Raw genomic sequence first — 22,316 nt, forward strand, 5'->3', positions numbered from 1 at the left:
TAACGATTTGGAAGTAAAGAAACATTCTTTTGACGCAAAATTTTCGAAAAATATATTTCGAAAAATTTGAGTGAAATCATGCAACAGATAAACATTCACTCAAGAAGAACGATATTTAAGTTTTAAATTTGTTAAAGTTTTAGAAGTTCAAAAATGTTATATTAATAATTTCTTAATACTTTAATTGGAATGCATAAGTACATAAAAATGAGATCAGAAAATTTGTAACTAGCACGAGGAAATTTTTTTATAATTGTTCTAAAGACTACAAACGTCAGACAGCTAATTTCAACAATTACATTAAAAAACTTTGTGAAAAATTTAGAGTTTTTGTTAAGTTATTAAAGCTAGAATGGCTATGAATGAGAAAAACACTTTCTAAACAATTTTTGAATCGAATAAAAAACGCACTTCTGACGATTTATTTTTGAGAAAGGTTTCTCGGCTTTAGAGAAACTGGGCTAAAGGAGGGTAAGAATCCTTGTTTTATAAGAGTAGATATACATTTCTCTTTCAGTCATGCCGAGTTTTTTTATTTAGTCGAATACAATTGCAATAGTTGATTTTTAAGAAGTTAAAAGGAGGGATTTGTTTGACTAACACAAATAAAACTTTAAAGCACTATAGAAGCATCAATATATTATTTACAATCTTCTAGTTAGATGGCAGTGTACAGCAATAGGTTAATCAACTCTCTGCCGAGAAAAACCTCGAACGTATATTCCTACATTCAGACTTACACCTTAAACACAGAAGAAATCGAAGACTTTTGCAAATTAATTAAATAAAAAACGTATCCATAAATTAGAAGTTTCTGAAAGACAGCCTAAAAATGTACTGAATATTATTTTTTCTTAGACAATTGCGCATTTGTTTTATTGAAGGCTGTGGTTGGCCCGTAAATCTACCAATAAAGAAAATGACTTATTTATAACGTTACTGAATGTATATATTTAAACATTAGATTACATTTCAAGTCTAAGTCAATAGTCTTGAACCTCGATTTGTGTTACCACAAGCCATTTTAGCAACATTATTTTATTTTATAGCTTATTGTGTTATTTGATTCATTTTTATAACATAAAACTTTTTTTAAAGCTCTTTTTTTTAAAAATCAGGAATCATTTCTTGCCTCCACAACCGCATCTCGTGAATTCACAAATTTCGCAGTTTGTGAAGGTTTTTCACTTGTAAAAGTTTAGGTAAATTATTGTAATATATTTCATTTATATTAGGAATTGATCTTAATACTTAAAAATATCCCAAATCTTCCCATCTACGTTTGTGTTCTAACAACACATAACACAGTTGTGAATACATACGTATAAACAAATTTTTAAAAGGTCTATAAAAGCTCAGCTGATACTAAATAAGCAATATCTTACTAATAAAGATCGGTTGGTTTTATAGTAAATATTTTTCTGTTGAACTTTACATTCACCAGCACATTGAGGCATATGTATCCTATTATCCATTTGTTGTTCTTTGCCTCATAACTATCTATTAAGGCGACATGTTACGGTGACATAAGACAGAGATGGAACAGTCACTCATAATTTGATTAACTAGAAACTTTGAGTAGAATATATGATCCAGTTATATAAGATGATAGGTGATTGTTTGAAAACCGACCAATTCTAGACGACAAAAGAATCTGTTTATTTTTGTTCTTAAGATATGTATAAAGTCACACTGCGACGTTATTAGATTCTCAAACGTTTTGCTTTCTGGAAACTCTAAACAAAAGCCTATTCTGTCTAGGTACACTTCAAACAAGCACAAACAGTCGCTGGGCACACTTCATACTAGCACAAACAGATTCTGAGCAGACGTCAGACGAACACAGGCAATTTCTGGGCACACTTCAGACGAGCACAAACAGTTTCTGGACACAATTCAGACGAACACAAACAGTTTCTGGGCACACTTCAGACGAGCACAAATAGTTGCTGGGTGCCTTTCAGGTTAGAGCAAGCAGATTCAAGGCATACTTCAGACGAATACAAACAGCTGCTGGGTGCGTTTCAGGTTAGAACGAGCAGATCCAGGGCATACTTCAGACGAGTACAAACAATTGCCGAACGCATTTCAGACGTGTACAAACAATTTCTGGGTAGACCTTGGACGAGTGCAAACAGTTCTGGCGAGCATAAGCAGTTGCTTTGCAAATTTCAAGCAAGCACAACAGTTCTGGGTAAACTTCAAAGGAGAAAAAACAGTTTCTGTGCTAACTTGAAATAAACACAAACAGTTTGGGGGCATACACTAAACATATTGTTGTACATTTGCTGTTGCTGACAAAGAACCGCAGTGACTAGTATATTTCAGATCTTAGGGAAAAATCGTTTCCTTGACATTCTCCCAATAAAATTCCACAATTACAGTGTATGGTCTTGATAAAGACCTACACTTTCTCGACATTTTCCTCGTAAAATCTAATACTTAGTAAGTATGTTCTTAAAAAATAACCACGTTTTTTGGGCATACTCCTGGTAAAAGCCTATATGTGATATCTGTTCACAAATAGTCGGATTTTCGTGACATACTCTTGGCAAATTGAAATATTTGTTGGATATGTTCTCAACAAAGTACACTTCGTCTGGGCATTCTCCTTGTAAAAGTCAACACTTAATGTGCAATTTCCTCTGAAATAGTAATATTTTCTGGGCACACTCTTCTAAAAATAACACTTATACATTTTCTGGACATAATACTAATAAAAACATATACGTGCTGGACATGATCTTTACAAAGAGCCAGATTTTCTGAAAATCTTGTAAAAGCCCACACTTGATGTGCATGTTCTCTACAAAGAACCATGTATTCTGGAGATAACCCTGTGTAAAAAAACAAACAAAAAACATACTTACTGGGCATGTTCTTTATGAAGAATCACGTTTCCTGGATGTACGTTTGGTAGAAACCTACTCCAATTTGTCAAACTCATGACAAACAAACTCATGTTATTTCCAAGGATATTCCGAAAAACAAATACCATACCTGTTGGGCTCATTCTTAACACAGAGCCGCACCTTCTGTACATATTACCAATACATAACAAAAAAAATATAAACAACAACAGTACTTGCTATAAATGGACCTGACAAAAATAAAATAAAAACTACAATACAATCATATTTTCCAAGAATAAACCGCAACAAGCTTCTAAACTTTCTTAGAATTTTGTTGGCCAAGAACTCCATTTCTCGACGTGGTCTTGAAATATCCTTAACATTCTGTTACTATGACATCCCTTATTATACATTCTAGACAAATAATTGCACATATATTTCCTCCACATGCTTTGGGGGAACATAATTTCCGACGCATTGTTTGTCTGTTACACTTGTAAGGCTTTTGAATTTGTTGAAAAACATTTTAAACTAGACTTACTCGTAGAACGTATAATCTACCTGGTTCGCACGTCAGGTTTTTATCCTGACCGTTTAGTCCATTACATGTGGATTTCAATCTAGTGAGTGTTACAGGGTTTATATTTGCATGTTTATGTCTTAATTTTATTTAATTTTTCTGAATTTAAAATATACAGAAATGTGATAAGGCGTTTTCCTTCAAGGTCCCAATGACTAATATTGTTCACCTCTCGTTAATCTAAGGAGCTTTATGTTTTTAGTACGACTGAGATTTTCATTTCTTTGACTCGAATAATTTTTTAGATAAATCTCACAAAATGGTACAGAGAATTGTAAAAAATACAAACCAAACCAATGTTATGTATATTACTAAACCTACGAGTTACTTGAACATTTTGTTCACCAACCGATTTGCATGACAGAATTCAAAATTGGGACGATCATGAACTGTACTTTCCCAAGTAAGTTGGTTAAACACAAAGTTTTTATTCAAAGTGTTTTAGTTAAAGTGACTGCAGAGTTCTGGTTAATACTTGGGTGTGCAAAAAGCAAACAACGCATCCCTACACATGAAACACGGATAAATATAAAAGTTGTGCTATAGCTCAGATATGACCGAATGTTATAATGACATTAGTCTGTGACCTCTACTTAAGGTTTAATCGGACATCGTGCTGATTCATGAGTATTTCGTATGCATTTTAATTTAAATGTGTTTCTAAGATACGCTGGAACGTGTTTGTTAACATTTAAAAACTGGTTACATTTCGGAAAGATAACTGTACTAACCGAAAACTTAATATATAGATATTACAAATGTTTTCCCTCAAATGTTGAGTAAACACAAGCTGAGAAAATTCACAAAATATCTGCAATATTCCCAATATTTCAGTGCTTATAAATCCTCTAACACAACTTAGATCTTGGAACTTAAAGTAACTATAACGCTCATATTTCCTTAAAAAATTAAATAGGCATTTTTGGTGTCACACACTTTTTTATACTTCCTCCAATATTCTTCAACATATGTATTTCTTACATAGTTAATTTGTCTACACATTTAGACACCACAAGTGTCCTCTTTAGGAAAAAAGTAAAACAGGAATGTAAAGTTGTTTTTGAAATTTATCAGAAGATTCCACAGATAGAAAATATTTATCTTGAAATTATCAAGGACATCTTAAGTTATCAGTGTTTACTCCAGGGACTTTTAGCTAAAACCACGCATTTCTTATGAGAAAATGTCTGGAATTGGAAGCAAAGGTCGTGAATAATTTTATAGTATCCTAAGGGCCCCTACCTCAAAAATGATTCTGATTTGTTGTAAAATTTTGTATTTAGTAGCTGTATTAAAGAATATCAGCCATCTAATAAAAATATGTTCACATAGAATAATACACTCTGAGAGTAGTAGAGAATTTGTTAATAAAACAAACTTTCAAGTTTGTCTAATCATTGTTCGTTCAGTCATTCAATTAGCAATTTGGGGATTGTCCCTATACTGAACTTCAGCATAAGATCAATGTTAGATTTTGTTTCTACTCACTGAGGTTCTACAAGTGATTCCAGTTGCAATTTTGTTAGGTTTCTCGTTTGTTTATATTCTACACTCGAATCTAGGTGTTCTAAAACCCGAAAAAGTCAAAACTTCTACAAATTAGTGCATATGTCTGTACTCTGGTTATGAGCATTTACCCCAGTATCCGCCAGGGGCCGCTCGTTTTGTAGACGGCATTGTCTGGTTGCTGTATTGTCCTCCATGGCACGCCCCTGCATGACAAGAATGCCATGAAGATGATGGTGCTGATGGCATTGCTGTAGGCATGGATGCCATCTCCACATCTCCACCACCTTCGTCTTGAGCCTTTAGTTGGCTCGAGTAAAATTCCCAAAGCTTGCCGACGACCACAGTTGCCATAGCACTGCCTTGATTGTGCTCCACTAGACGTAGCACGAAGGTGCCATCCCAACCTAAATAGCTTGAAGAGATCTTTTTGGAGGCACGCGCTACATTACTCATACTGATCATTCTAGAACGCCAGAGACAAAGTCGGATGAAGGCCAGACGATTGCAAGAAAAGGTCCTCCATACCCACAATAGCAAGCTAATTGTGTTAAGTGGAAGAATGATGGCTAAGTAAAACCACACGATGGAGTAGATTTTCTCGTTAAACACATTGATGGGCAACACACACCGGCATATGTAAGTCCTCAGGCCCCCTTGCATGGCTGCGCGTACCTGGCATAAAGTCTGTAATGGGAAACGTGGAGAAACCCACCAGTTGCCATCTTCTATCAGGCGGCTGAAGATCTCGAAACCATGCCGGATATATCCTTTCCCCATAAAGGAGCTGAGAAGCAAGAACTGTAAGCCCACATTGAGGACATAGAGGAATTTCACAAGTATGTACAAGAGGCACAAGTAACGGCTCGGGCCAGGAGAATAGCGACACCCCAAAAGAGGCAATCGACACGAGGGGTCCGTGCACCAGCCGGCACTTCCGTTCACCAGTGTGTGGAACTGCTCCACGAATTCCGCCAGCAAAGATTCCCGCTGTTGGCAGCCAGGAGGGATGGCCGCGATTTCAGAAGCACGCTTGAGGAGACGTCGTAGTTTCACCCCAGCGTTATGAGCACAGGCACTCCACATGATGAAAGGTAAATGAAAGCACACACCTTGTACCATCAGAATTAATGGTGACCATTGGTAGTAACTGACGTGTACTCGCCGTAACTTATCTTTCTGTATTGAAAACATGTCAAAACCGCTATAATCCAACTCTTCTGGGATAACTCGGGGATCGGGGGGCTGCACAGGAGGATTAACCAAGTCCTCTTCGTCATCGGCCGCGACCAGGTAGTAAGTGGACGCTGTCCAGCAGTAACTGTTGACGTAGCGAGCCTGGGCATCGGTGAAGTAAGTTGGAGTAAAGCATTCGATAGGCTCTCCGATGTACTGCTTGGTGAAGATAGGCAGTGCGAGAAAGAGGAAGACGATGGACGTGTACTTTCTGTTTAATTTGTCTATCCCGTCGTCGATGGGGACATGAAGACCTCCGATTAAGTCGTGGAAGCGAAACAAGTACGACATATCGCTCTTCACGTGTTAGTTCCGATCTGTCACCTTGTGAATTACCTGAACTAGAAAAGGAGGGGACTATCTTCAAAGAGCGAGGACTGCTGTGTCCACCCACTGTGTACCACGCAAAGTTCGGAATATCACACCACTGGCCTTGGTCAGCCTGGTCTCCACAGAAATCTCGCTGAATTCTTCGGTAAGCCAGCGATAACAAGCCAAACTGGTCAACACTAGCCGTGGGAAACGCCCTTTTGAGCATGGCCGGCATCAGCCGTTCACCTAGAGTAAAATAAAATAAAAATGAATTTCTAGAAATGCAACCAACTAGAACGTTGAAAGAAGATAAAGAGAAAATTAGAATAAAATTTGGCAGATAACCACACATGCATACACCTTTAAATATCCAGTTGTGGGAGTGGATCATTAATGATCTAAAGTTATTTCTCCCTGAGAAACCGTTGATGTTAATTCTCTGTACGCCAGCAAAGCTATAAAAGAGTCATGTCAGCTGATATTACTGGACATGCTGACCTGTCCATCTAACCAGTAGCTTGAAATAAAGTGCTGATACAAAAAAAGACTCTGATTAGGATTCTGCAAGGTTTAATGTCATAACGCGACCGATACTGAACAATAACTGATGAACGAGTCTGCTGAACCAACAAAAAATACGCGTAAGGCAGTCTATGTATAGGGCATTCTACTTCGCTGTTATCAGGGTTGCATGTTAAACTGTACAATTGATGTGTATATATGTTTCATTGTTTGTTCCTCAGCTCTCATGGAACGACTCACGTTCAACAACGCATAGCCAACAGACAATTCTTGCAATTATAACATTGTGACCAAATGGTAGATTTAACACTATTCCTTGAAAATATAGTAAAGTTGTAGACAAAAATTAATTCAATTTTGATTTATTATTGTTTCTTATTCAAAGGGTAAAATTAGACCAAGAACTGATTTTTATTTAGAATTTAATATCACCACTTTAAGGTCTGGCTACTCGTAACCAATTTTAATCAACTTTGGGATATGTGATATAACCAAGTTATTGCATTTTCGGAAATTCATTCTAATTTAAAAGTTATGAAAGAAAATTAACTAAACATGGATTTCGGCTTGACTGACTGATTTATACTCGAGTCAAAGAAACGACAATCATGATGTGGAGCTGATGACTTTAGTCGGTTTGTTAAGTTCAAAGTTATAATGTGCTATGTGCGCAAGGCAGAAACCAAACCCCGAATTTTTGTGTTAAAAGCCTTCGAGTTTACCGCTGAACCTCCAAGTTGCACGTTTGTCAGACTATATCTATTTAACATTGCTTGTTTGTTTGTAATTAAGCATAAAGCTACACAATGAGCTACCTGTGCTCTGCCCACCACGGGTATCGAAACCCGGATTCTAGCGTTGTAAGTCCGCAGACATATCGCTGTGCCACTGGGGGGCTTAACATTGCTTAAAGAACAACCAATTTTATTTTCTGTAGTGCATATTGGTATATAGAAGACATATTAAAACTAGAAATAAATGACCTTATAATACCAAAATGTTGTTTTTATTTAATCAGACATTCAACGTTTTGCTTTACAGCTTCTTCGAGAACGTTCACTAAAACACAAACCGAAACTGACAGTACAAAGCTTCAAATGTGAAGGTCGTTTATTTCTAGTATTAACAAACGATTTTAAGATAAAATAAACATAGTACTCCCGCTATTTTATGGTAAAGGAAAAAAGAGCAAAAAATTATTAATAAACAACATAAGTAGGTCTACACATATTGGCGGACCCACCAGATGAGTTTCCCGTAGTTAGATTACTCTTATAACATGAGTATCCTTACAACCTACCCCTCTGTCAGATTAGTTAATGCACACCATTTCGATTTTAATTAATGGAGGACTTTGAGCGAGTAATTATTTTTATATTTTAGTAAAGTCAGGTAATTAAATCGGCAGAAAGGTCACGACCAACGTTCCGAGCTGTGCAACATTAAGCTTGGTAACTTAATAATCAACCCCTTTTGACTTCCCCTGCCAACACGGACCTTCTAGAAATTATCTATCATTTTCCCCCAGCTATCAAAAACAGAACAATCAGCACAATGTATCGATACATAGTAAATTCGAACGTTAGATCTAACACGAGTTTGTCAGTATCTCTTATAAATGATGTATTGTCCTTGCGCTATTTCGCTCAGCGGAAGGGAATGGTTTAGTGAGGTTTGTTTCTAACAGACTACAGCAATGCTTTTGAATAGTTTATCCAACATATTTCAAGAGCGAAACTGTATTAAAGCTAATCCAGTTAGGATTGTACATTAGTTTTGTCTGGTCTTACGTGACTGATCATGTGCAGAATGACTATATTAGGGCTGAAAAAAACTGTTTTTAATAAGCTAAACAAAGTCGTTACAATCTGTCTTTCTACCTTTACATACATCGTATTATGTATATACACATAAATTAACTTATAAGATGCAGTAAAACCTGTTTGGAAATGTATGTTTTTACACATAAATTAACTTATAAGATGCAGTAAAACCTGTTTGGAAATGTATGTTTTTACATATAAGTTAACTTATAAGATGCAGTAAAACCTGTTTGGAAATGTATCAGTAAAATGTCTTACACTTTAGTAGTTCTTCCGGAATAAAAAAAAATTAATACAAGATAACTTATCTTTTTAAAGAGAATCTTACTGTCATGTTAGAACCAGAGAGAGATCTCGTATCGGTAATTTTTATTCAGGGTAAATTTGTCAACGATCCCAAAATAACTTGAGATTAAGTGCTATAACAGCACAGTCTTGCACAAAGATATGACACATATACCTAAACAATCTATCAAAGAAAACGTTGTTCTAGTTTTAGGTTTACAGACGAAAGTGAATTTATTTTTTATAGCTCTGAGTATTTAACTGAATGATGTAAGTTTTTCTAAAAATACAAGAGATCCAATGAGTAAAACACTAATTGAATTGAAACATTTAGAAGCTCCAAAATTTATTAAATTTTCTGTCCTTATTGCCTTGGTATAATCCAGTTTCATGCCCATAATACAGAAACGAGCTTTGAACTCTGAGGCACTAATTTAGCGTGTCTGAGGATTCACTGTTAGCGTCCCGTTGCCTCATAAACGAGCTTTGCACTTTGAGGCACTAATTTAGCGTGTCTGAGGGTTCGCGGTTAGCGTCCCGTTGCCTCATAAACGAGCTTTGCACTCTGAGGCACTAATTTAACGTGTCTGGGGGTTCGCGGTTAGCGTCCTGTTGCTTCATAAACGCGCTTTGCACTCTGAGGCTATGGAAACTCTATAAGAGTGTTGGTCAAATCTCAAAATTCGACTAGAGTAATCTATTGGTTGCCAGTGGGTAGTGTTGAATATTTGCATTCTCTCTTATCTATCAGTTTAAAATTAGAGACGACTTTGCAAAGACAGCTCTTGTGATTATTTGCTCAAAAATTGCAAATAAAATCAACAAATAAATATTTCTAGAATAGTTAAATGATAAATTTAATTAAAATCTCAACGGAATAATGTGATCATATCATATTAGAAGCTCAACACAACCTTCGGAGGAAGTGTTTTTCTGATAAATTCACAAAAATATGGATTAAATTTAGATAAAGTTCTTGAAAAAATCATCAAAAAAAAAAAGATGGCGTATAAAATTCCAAGTTGCATATTTTCATGTAAATTCGATAATTTATATTCCGGATCTATGTCTTCCCTGTTAGGCGTGAATTATAGGGAACAAAACATAGATTTGATATATAATTTTTTCACATCTCTCATTTGAAATCCGAAAAGGAAAAATTGAAAGGAATGTGAGAATAAAAAATCTGGATTTTGCACGCTTTTTATCAAAAGTGTTAGACCTATTAACAGGTATGGCCGTAAGGTTTTGCCATAAAGTGACGGCAGCGTCATTTAATGAGCGATCAAAGAATGATGCAAATCTTCCGATTACACTGCGATATATCATTAACGAAGTTAAGTGCCACTTTTAGTGTTAGATCATCAACTTTGTATCAGCGATAATATGATATAATGCATGAAAATTGCTTGGTTGTTTTTAATATTTTGAGTGGTTAATATGCATTTTATCATTTCGAACACTTGGATAAAAAAATCAATATTTCCCATTTCAAATGTTACAAAAGCTTCTGAGTAAACTAATATAGATTTCGGTATGTGCACGTAGTGTCCTTAACGTTGTCATGGCGACCTAAAGAGGAAAACAAATAATGTCAATTTTGGAAAGTCGTTAGTACTGTTCACAAGCGATCGCCGGCGGCACAAAACATCAAAAAATATTTCATGATTGACCGTTCTACTCTCATTGCAGAAGAAAGTTCGAAAATTCCCAAAATAGTCGCAAAGTTCAAGGTGTGTAGACAAGGCAATTTGTTATATTATGTACTTAGTTCTTATTTCTTATAATGAACTGTATGAACGTACTAGATGTGTAAGTTAAACATGGATATGTATGAATATACCCGCTCATGTCGTGACAAAAGTTCCCTTCACAACCCAGATATGAATGAACATGTATGCAAGAATATTTACTCATGACATAACAATGTCCCCTTTCCAGATGTGAAACAACTTAAACATAAATGTGCATGTAAGGATAGTCGGTTATACCAAAACAATATTTTCCTCCCGAGATATGAAACACACATGAATACGCATTTAAAGATAATCAGTTACACCTAAACAATATTTTCCTACAATAGCCCTTGCATCTTGAACAGGTACATTATGTGTGAAAATCCTAAGATTTAGCAAACATAGTGACGTTTCTTTACTAACCCTAGGAGCGTATGGTATCCAGAAGTCCGATGTCGAAAAACAGTTAAGACTTTCCCTTATAAGTATAAATAAACACATAAAATAGCTAAAAAAAGATAAAAATTCTGGTGTTGAAAAACAGTTAAGATTTTCCCTTGCCAGTACCAACACATGAAAGAGCTAAAAAAAGATAAGTATAAGAATATATATATGCTATGTTATAGAAACCTATCTGACTTTTGCTTACTAACCCTAGATTATGGATTAGTGTCAGCATGAATGTATTTAAGAGTCTAAAGCTATCGTTTTGTAACTATTCTAAATATGTTACAGAACACTTATATATGATCGCGTGTTTTGGAATATCAATATTAGATCATCCATGATGTTAGGAAAACACACAGGTTAAAAATATCACTTAAAAACAATAATTGAACTCGATCGCTTTCGAAAGATGGACCATTATTTATCAGTTTGCTCCTGATGGAAAAAGATGTTCATGTTTCCAAAGATTAGATCGTCATATGTTTAATATTTTGAAATTTCCTTTGCTAGCCTGAAGATATAAAACTCATGTGAATCCTTTAAAATACTCAAAGCATTATGTAGCATAATTGTAAAATGCTGATAATGGTGTGTTTTATAAACGTTTCTTGTAACGAAAGATGATTGCAACTTGAAGTGTTGATTTAATAAAGCATCAGCCAAATGACGCTGTCAGTCACATGATTAACTCAGTATTTTCATAGGATTAACAATCTCAACTTAAAGCTAAAACCTTTTTCTGGCGTAGAAATAAAAACATGAATATATTAGATTATTTGCGTTTTCGATTTGCTCGACTTAAATCTTAAAATATGTTTATCACATATAAGTATGCAGTTTCCCAATAAAGCTGATATGAGAAGTCATTATTTGTTCTCAAAAACGAAAACATTTTTAACTGATATATTGCTATATCAATGGGAAAAGTGGCAATATACCAAAAGTATTTAAAATGAATATAAAACTGTTTTACTAATTGCGTAGTAATTTTTCAACAATATGCAATACGTTATCTTCAAAGGGGTAAGAAGTATTTCGAATGAAGAACAATATTTTATTTTGAAAGAGGAAATACGACAGCAGAAAAAGTGTTTCAAGCCACATTCATTATGTTATTTTGTAGGAACAAATAACGAAAAGAAAGTGCATGCACTGTGCAATCCGAAGAGTGGTAAAGGATCTGTAGAAAAAAAAGTCTTTCCAGTGATGCAGTGTATCATTTGGAAAAGGATAAAGATTTTTTAGAAACACACTTCCCAACCGCCTGCAACACCCAATCTGGAAAGAAGTAGATAGTTTCCAGAAAAACACTTTACAACCGCGTTCAACACGCAATCTGGAAAGGAGTAAATAGTTTCTAGAAAAACACTTTACAACCGCGTGCAGCACGCAACCTGGAAAGGAGTAGATAATTTCTAGAAAGACACTTTACAACCGCGTGCAGCACGCAACCTGGAAAGGAGTAGATAGTTTCCAGAAAAACACTTTACAACCGCGTGCAGCATGCAACCTGGAAAGGAGTAGATAATTTCTAGAAAGACACTTTACAACCGCATTCAACGCGCAATCTGGAAAGGAGTAAATAGTTTCTAGAAAGAGCTTTTCTAACCCATCCAGAATGTAATCTCAAAGGGAGGAGAAGGAACTGCTGAAAGAGCAGCCATGCAGTTTTCTGGAGCACATTTCTCTCAGTAGTTACTATCGATCGTACAGCAGCACCAAGAGTTACTCTACAGAAAACCACGTGACGCAATCAACTGCCTGTCAACTTAGTCATATGTACTTAGAGAGAATACAAAGACCGTGCCGCTTTTTTTTTCTATTTCTAACGGTACTTTAGATTCCCGAGAAAATAGCAGAAACCTGATGTTAAAAAACTAAAAAAAAAAAAAAAAACAGAACTGAAGGATGTAATTAGACGCCAGTACTGACTGATTTAATTCTTGGTAGTTAAGCTTTATTTAGAAGCAGAAGAAGATGCCAAGATACTAAAAATTGTATTTTTTATAGCAACTAAAGAGAATTTTTTTATGGATGTTTTGGTGATCGATTTATGCATGTATTTTTAGCTTTTCCGGTGTGTACACAAGAATCTAACGCCCTAACATGAGATTTTTCTACAATCTAACACATTGTTGTTCAAGCGATAACGTCACGATAACATATCAATCGAGTTTGAAGGTCTAAAATGTTTACAATCTTTGTTCATGCGTGTAAGCATGTTTTGATCGTGTATTTTGTTTCCTCTTCTATTTTTTTATTTTTTTGGTCTGATTGAGAGCCCCTGGAAGACAAGAGAAGCTAATACGTTTTTTATACGAGACAACTACTTTACGGTACAGTTGTTCCACTTTTTTCTTCTTCCCAGAATCAGAAGTTTTTTTTTGCCCATTGCACCTGCAAACAAAACAAGAATAACACAAACATTTGAAAGGAAAAATAACGGCTTACTACAGCACAGAATAGTGAGATTTTTAAAGAAACGAGCATGATATTTGACAAACGGCAATTTTTACATATAATTCAAGACATTTCCCTCCTTGTGGTCAAACCAACACTTAAAACATAATTACGTAGAGACTGGTATGCGTACAACAAAGGTAGGTTTTGTTTTCTATGTTCTCAATATTCAATGTACGAATGATGATTTCCTCGATAACTACGAGTATTCGTTTGTTTTACACGTGTTACGTTTGTGGCAAAGAATAAAAGTCGACATTCGCTTATAATCTCTCTCAACTTGAGTTTCGCGAGTTCTGATGAACTTGATCTACGACAAAATTTTCCTTATTAAAACATTTTAATCTTCACTTGTGACTTCGGCTATTTCATTAACTTTTTTAATATTTCAACCTCATGTTCCAACTTTCCTGAACAGTATACAAGTCCTGATTGTCTTCTTGCTGATCAGATGCACTAATAGATTAAGCCAAACTTATATAGTATCTAAATTCCAAATAATATAGCACTGAACAATAATGAAGCATAAAGAAATATAATATTAATATCAACCAATAATTATCATAATAATATCTCAAGATAATTTTGATAAGTCCAAACAAAATTACAGAAAGAAAAATTATTACGTATTTCATACTAAAGCTAAAAGATTAAAACTGATATTTGAATAAAAACAGAAATAAACGGATTTTTATCTTCATAAACCAGTTCGCGTAGCTCAAAGTCCTGTAATTGTCCGTTCTTAATAACTAATGAAGTGAAAAGTGTGAAATGTAGCGTTTCAAACGCAATAGCTTAGTTGGTGAAAAAAATCTACACGAATAACAAAGTCGCGAGTTCGAATCCGGTTTTTACTTTTTCCCAAAACTTCTAACTTTGAAGACAGTGTGCCACTCTTAAAATTTCTATGACTAAACTGAAGATTGCTCACATAATATATTTTTTGTTATTGTAAGCAACATCAGTTTAGTATCAGTCTGACAATCTGAGATGAAGTCACATATAGGCCTAAAGAAAAGTTATACGAACGGCAAACAAAAACAGCCAAAGCGTCGTCATAAAATCAATGAAGACTCTTTGGCTGAAACGTCAGCCACACAATTCGTTTTTTTTTAACTTTACGGGAATTTTTAATGATATCTTTTTTTTTTTTGCATGAGCTATACGAACACACATACAGAAGTATATAGATCTATAAGCCAAGTTTAAATCTTTCTAAATTATCCATCTATCAGTCTACTGAAATAACGTTATAATGTGAAAGTTGTGCTAGTATGAAGAAACTTGTTTGTCGTTAAGAGTTGTATATTATTAGCATTTACAAAATTTTGTAAACCACACAATGAAGAAACTTGTTTGTCGTTAAGAGTTGTACATTATTAGCACTTACAAAGTTTTGTAAAGCACACAATGAAGAAACTTGTTTGTCGTTAAGAGTTGTACATTATTAGCATTTACAAAGTTTTGTAAGCCACACAATGGGTACTTTGTGTTTTAGTTCAAATTCAAAAGCTGTACAATGGGATGTATGAACTATGCGTACCACAGAGATTGACCTCAGAATTTTTGCGTTATAAACCCTCAAGTTTACCGTTGAGTCACCGAGGAACCAGATTCACGTAATATAAAAGAATGCTTAATATTATAAACTCTGAAGGTAATGTACACATTTAAACCAGATACAGAGGGTTTATCTGAAAATGTGTTCGTATATTCTTACAAAAGATTTGTGTGGCATTATATATATATATTATAACATTGTCTATCATTGTGTACTATAAGAAGCAGTAAAATATATACTACAGGTAATGTTAATGTCTAAAGTAATAATATAAGCTAAAACCATCTTACGTTAGCTGTTCTTATTTCAAGTAACATCACATATACTTTGGTAAATTGTTTAGGCAGAGTATTCTTGCTCGGATATCAGGATATAAAAGTCCATTTGGAAAAAGCAAAAAGTGTTCCTATAGGCACATCGAACGATAAGAAGGTTTTGAAAGATCGTTTTTCAGCTTTACATTGGACTGACAATTTCAGTTTATTTGGAATTCAATTCACTTCGTTTTCTGCGGAATTGCTGAGTATAACAGAAGTTAAAGTTTCTGTCCGATAACTAATCAGATAGAAAATTTAGTTAAAATAGGGAAGTGGGGGAAAGTGACTGTCTTGGTAAGATTAGCAGTTCTTAAAAACTCTTGTGTTACCAAAACTAATTTTGTACGTCTAAAGCTATCTAACGGTATGTTGAAAAGGCTAAATAATTTGTTTTTTAAAGTTGTTTGAGAAAAGCTAAATAATACATTGCAAGAATAGTGTTTAACAATAATTTTAAATGGAGAGGGGAATACATGGTAAATATCTATGCAAGTAACTACAAAAATCCTGAGTCAATCGTATGTACAGAAATAGACCAGTTTCTCACATAAAACTCTGCGTAAGCTGGGGTTCTATGTCTTGCTTTGGAAAAATGCAATGAAACTCTCAAAATGTTGCTTTGGTGTTGATGAATGTCTTTCGAAAACAAGGCTACTTTTGCTCACAGCCATTCCATTTTAGCCTTGATTTGAACTTTAAAAATGGTTTGCAACGTGTATATGACAGATATACACGTTGTGTATATAAGACACTATGCATACGTAGTAGAAAAAACAATGAATGCTGCTCCTCTATTTCTTATCTCTTTCTTTGGTTGAGGTCTGATCAATCTAAGTCTGCCAATCACTGAGAAGAACAAATAATCTCATTCTTACTATTCCTTCTGTTTCGCAGTTTTCTTGTCTTCTTTTGATTGGATTCTTACGTTTTTTGGAAGACCTCTCTTTCTGGTCGAGTTAACTTTAACAAAAACCCCATCGTAACTGCATCTACAGCGTTTGCATTTCATGTAAACATCCCAACTTTCAACCTTGCACATGTAACTGAGAGTAAGATAAACACATGACTTTTGGACATTCTCCCAATGTGTATTGACTAGCTAAGGCATTGAAAATAGGTCTTTCTAAAGATAAATTAATTTATAGAAAACAACGGACTTTCATTAAAATCTTGACACAAACGGAAGTGAGGAGGTAGTCATTTGAAAATGAAGACTTATCTGCCAAGGTTGTGAACCGATGAAAACAAAATTTATATTGTTTGAAATCTCTAATGATAAGTTATCGTATAAAGACAAATTTTTAGTGCTTTGTCGTTTGCTGGATATTGTGTTGACCAAAACAGTCACTAATTTCTGAACAACCGACTCTCGATTTGAAGGTTCATAATAATCTTAAAACCTCCATGAAGAGGGACAGATTTCAAACTAGGATATCTATTCTGAATGACCTAATTTTGGAAAATTGTAAAATAATAATGTTTGAACATTTTGAGAGGAAAGTCGATATATGATATTTGTTGATGATTTCTTTAACGCAAAGCTACACAGTTGGCTATAAGCGCTCTGTCCATTCCGGGGAATTGAATCTCGTATTTTAGCATTGTAAGTCCGTAAGCTCGTTCATTTCTGCAGTATCAGAAAGTGGAAAATCACGATATTTATGATTAACTGAAATAACCCAGCCTCTATGAAATAGTTTTAATAAATGTTTATTTTGTCATGTAAAAAAATATAGATTTGTTCATGACATTTTACTTAAAGAAACTGTTGAAACGTCCTTAGAATCTTATGATTTTTGAAAAATAATAGTGCATATATTAAATGAATTTTGATATGCTTAGTTTCAAAAATTACAAAAATATTGGTTAGATAAAAGGTTACAGCAATTCCAGCTTATGATTAAGCAAGATGTCTCCCTACAAATTAGTTTTTTATCAAAAATTAAAAAGACTCAAAACTGCTTCTATAATTAATGTAAATGAAAAAAGAAACTTTAAGTCATACTTTTATTAAATATATTGTGTTTGTTAAATTTTAAAGCAAACTGGTGGCGTAGATAAAAAAAATTATTGGGAATTAACTTACGTCTCTCAAAGAAGAAGGGACAGGGTGCTGTGTAACGGTTATGGTGTTAGGGGCTGCGGATTAAAAGATCCAGGGTTCGAGTAGCTATTCCGCTAGGTGAGCTGTGGACTTGTTAGAAAAATTACAGTCAATCCCTTTATTCGTTTCAAAATACTAGATAAGACTCCTGTGGCGGCTGGTTCTGATGACTGGCTGCCTTCCATCTGGTAGTATTTCAAGATTAAGGATAGCTATACCTGAATCACAGAGGTCTCTACCTAGTAGTTTAGCTCAAGTGAGCATAATGTGTCATCCAAGTTGAGAAAAGAATAAAACAAATGTTAGCATAATTTTCTAATTTTAGCTAGATATTTATTGATTTTCGTAATACGTTTGACGAGAAAAATACGGTTAAAATGTTTCTTATAGTATTAAAAATGTACAAAAATGACTATTACTCATAAAGATGAGTATTAAAATATGGAACATTAAATGGAGTGTGTAGTAAAAAAAAAAGATCATAAGACAGGATTTCACAAATTTTTGTACTATTTTTATTAAGTAATAGAAGGGGAATAAGATTAGCAAATATCTTAACATGAACCTTTAGGACACTTATTCATTATAAAAAGTTGTGTAAAAGTTTTCTAGTAAATTTCTATTCCAGAATATTTTTAGAGTGTCGTTGTCTGGTGGAAACCGATGTGGGAGACCTTTTCTTCCAGAGGGTCTGAATATGCAAAGGTTTTTTGCTAACTTGCCTCCCACAAGAATCTCCTAAAGCTTTTCCACTATTCACAGTGAAATCGATCAGGAGTTAGTATTATATACGAACCGTGAAAGTATTTACGATTAAGTCTATACACTGTATCAGTGATTGGATAAAATGTTCTATAAAGCAGTAACTTACGTATGTGTCTCAACATAACCTATCAAAGAGATTGATGTTACTGATAGTTGTATCCTTATAAAATAACTGTTTTTGTCAGACTTTCAATATCAGTATATTAGGAATTTAGATAGTAGGTCAAAGGAGATTCTATTGAGGAACATAAAAATGATCTGTTTACTTTTCGTTCAAAAAGATAAAAAAGAAAATATGGCTATTTATAAACACGCCCAATGATGCTCTCATCGTGACTATATAAAACAAGTATTTGTATGAAGTGAATTCAATAAAAATTAGAACTAGCTTTGACGGAATAGGAAAAAGAATCCTTGTTTTGTAAACAAAATTACTCAGCTATAAGTAAGTCTATTAAAAAGCTAACAAGGTAACTCATAAGTGTGGTAATATTGAGATTTAATATGTATTTCCTCGTGCAATTTCCTCTGAACAGACAAAACTTAGTCTTGGATACGTTTAACATTTTTCAACTTAATATAACAACCCAATGTACCATACATAGAACACTGAAATGCTGTTGAAATGGAAAATATCGAGCAAAGCAAATGATTGAAGTTTAAATATACCAAATCATATAAATGATGTTAAAGTGGAAAACGATGAAAAAAAAAACACATGAAAAATGTTGAACTGGAAAAGGAGAACAAAGAGCCTATAAAGGATGTTAGGAAGGAAAATCATGAACGAAAACAAACGAAAGATTTTGAAATATATAATGGGGAAACACAGCACAAAATGAATAAAGTCCATAAACGCACATTAAAATTTTGAAGTAGAAAAAGTGAACAAAAGCATTCAAAAGGTGTTTAAATGGAAAACGATGAACCAAAGTTCATGTAGGATCTTAAATTGGATATTACTGAACAAAAACAAGTAACGGGTGTCAAAAGAGGAATGTTGAATCAATGCATAAGAAATATGTTGAAACGAAAAATGTTGAACAAAACACATAAAGGATGTTAAAATGAATAATGGTGAAGAAAAATACATCAATGGATGTTAAAATGAAAAAAATTATTACAAAAAGAAATGAAGGACGATAAGATGGAAAACAGTAAAAGAAACAGACTAAAGATGTTAAAGTGAATAAGGATAAACAAAATAAATGAAGGATATTGAAATGGATATCAATGAAAAATTATGAAATGAAAAATATAGAACAAAAGCTCACAAAATGTTAAAGTGGATAATCTATTACAAACATTGGTCCCCCCAGTGGCACAGCGTATGTCTGCGGACTTACAACTTTAGAAACCGAGTTTCGATACCCGTGGTGGGCAGAGTACAGATAGCCCATTGTGTAGCTTTATGCTTAATTACAAACAAACAAAAATTGAGGATGATAAGATGGAAAATAATGAAAAACAGATGAAAGATTTTAAAATGAATAGCGGTAAACAAAAACCAATGATGGATGGTGAAAGAAATTATTGTGGTCCAAAGCACAAGAGGAATGTGGAAGAGGAAAATGTTTAACAAAATACATATAGAATATTGAAACGTAGAACGGTGAAGAAAACCAGATAAAAGACGTTTAAATGGATATCGACGAAGACCGCTTTTTACATAAAGGACGTTGAAATGAATATCTATGAACAAATAGAAATAAGTATGTTAAAATGGAAAATTGTTAACCAAATCCTAAAAAAGGATGTTGGAGTGTATAATGATGAACAAAAAAATATGAAATGGAAAATGGCGAGCAAACAAACGGGAAGTTAAAGTGGTAATGGTTAAAAGCATACAATAATGATGTTGAAATGGAAAACGGAGAAAAACATGTGGAAGTGTTAAAATGGATAATGGTGCTAAAAGTAAAACGAATGATTTTGAAATGAAGAACAAAACACATAAAAGATGTTGAAATATAAAGCGTTGAACAAGAAAAAATCAAGGATATTGAAATATAAAATTACTCATCAAACTATATGAAAAATGTTGAAGTGATTAATTGTGCACAAAAGTACATGAAGAATGTTAAAATGGAAATTTTTAAACCAAAGCATATGAGAGATGTGGAATAAGTAAAACATGAACAAAATAATACAAAAAAGGAAGAATTTCAAAAGTAAAAATGATCATGCAAAGTAGATTAACAATGTAAAATTGGAAAATTGTGAAAACTTATTAAGGTTGTCGAAATGAAAATGGAGAAACAAAGCATATGATGCACGATGAAGTATAAAACAGGGAACAAAAGAAAAGGAAGGTTGCTAAAATGGAAAAAGTCAACAATAACACATGAAGGATGTTGAAATTAATAACGATGAACAAGAACTGAAGGATGTTGAAGGGAAAAATGGTGAACAAAACTACAAGAAGAAAGTTAAAGTGGATGACAGCGAAAATAAATAACTGAAAATGTTAAAATGAAAAACGATGGACCAAAACATAGGATGTATTTTGAAGGAGAAAACGTTGTCCAAACGCCAATAAAAATATTAAAGTAGATAATACATTACAAAAACAAATGAAGGGTGGTGATATGAAAACAGTGAAAAAAAAACAGATGAAAAATAATGAAATGGATAATGGTAAAGGATTACGAATGAAGGGTGTTGAAATAGTAAATAGAAATATGGACGATATTGAAGTGAACAGTTCCGAAGAAAAGAACATGAAGGATATTGAATTAGAAAATAGCATTAAAAGGAATAACATGAAAGATTTTGAAATGGATGATGGTGAACAAATACACATGAAAGATGTTGAAATGAAAAATGGTGAACTAAACCATACGAAGGATGTTGAAAGAGAAAATATTGAACAAATGCTAATAAAATATGTTAAAGTTGTTAATCGTGAACAAAAACAAACGAAGAATATACAAATGGATGATAGATTTAAAAACCCAAAAGATGTTGAGATGAATATATTAAATGCATACTGCTGAATAGAAGCAAATGAAGGGGGGTCAAAGGGGGAAAGAGGGAATAAAAGTATATGAAGGATGTTAAAATGGATGATTAGAGCGTATGAAGATAGTTGGTGTAGATAACGATGAGCAAATTTTAGGAGGCGTTTAACTGCTGATAAATAGGAATTCAACTTTGGCTTAAGTTTCTTGATGGCCAAAATTTCTCTGATTCTTAGATCGTGTTCGTTGTTGGAACTAAATATTATATCAAAATTCTTCTCATCTACAGTCCCATCACATTCTTGGTCTTTCTGTCTGTAGATGTTTGAAAAAGTACCAGGTTAAAATAGTTTTAAAATCGTTAAACAATTGGCAGATTTAAGATTTGATGAACAAGTCTATTGCATGAGTTTTGATATTCAGTCCCTTTATTCTAATATTCCATTGCATGAGGTAATTCAAATAGCAAAATATTTAATTTTTCAAAATTATACAGTTGTACAAGGGTTAATAAAATTGGTTTTTATTTACTTATTAAATTTTGCTAAAAAGAAATTTATTTTCAAATTTGACAGCAGCACCTATGATCAAATAGGAAAGTGTTGCTTTGGGCTCAAAATTAGCACCTTGTATAGCAAATCTTTCATGTGTTATTTTAAAAACAACTTGGGAATAAGTGTACAGATCTTCAAACCAGTTAGATATAAATGTTTTGATATACCGCTGCTAAAAAAAAACTCATGTGAGTTTGTTCTTAGGGTATCTAAACAAATAATATCCTTGTATCAGGAAATTTGTCATTTTTTAAATTTTGATATTAACAAACTTAGAGTTTGTTTGTTCTGTTTTT

The 22,316-nt window shown here is 33.6% G+C and overlaps 1 protein-coding gene across 1 annotated transcript in view; it reads right to left on the reverse strand.

Moving 5' to 3' along the window:
• Nucleotides 1–202: 202 nt before the first annotated feature.
• The window catches only part of LOC106465345 (innexin unc-9-like), a 71,876-nt gene continuing 49,762 nt past the window's right edge, over nt 203–22,316 (reverse strand). The window contains exon 2 of the mRNA XM_022393205.1: nt 203–6,732. Coding sequence (XP_022248913.1) covers nt 5,056–6,465 — 1,410 coding nt within the window. The 5' untranslated portion in view covers nt 6,466–6,732 and the 3' untranslated portion in view covers nt 203–5,055. The remainder of the gene's footprint in view (nt 6,733–22,316) is intronic.

This window comes from Limulus polyphemus, unplaced genomic scaffold, assembly GCF_000517525.1.
Source record: "Limulus polyphemus unplaced genomic scaffold, Limulus_polyphemus-2.1.2 Scaffold1915, whole genome shotgun sequence".
Taxonomy (NCBI): domain Eukaryota; kingdom Metazoa; phylum Arthropoda; class Merostomata; order Xiphosura; family Limulidae; genus Limulus; species Limulus polyphemus.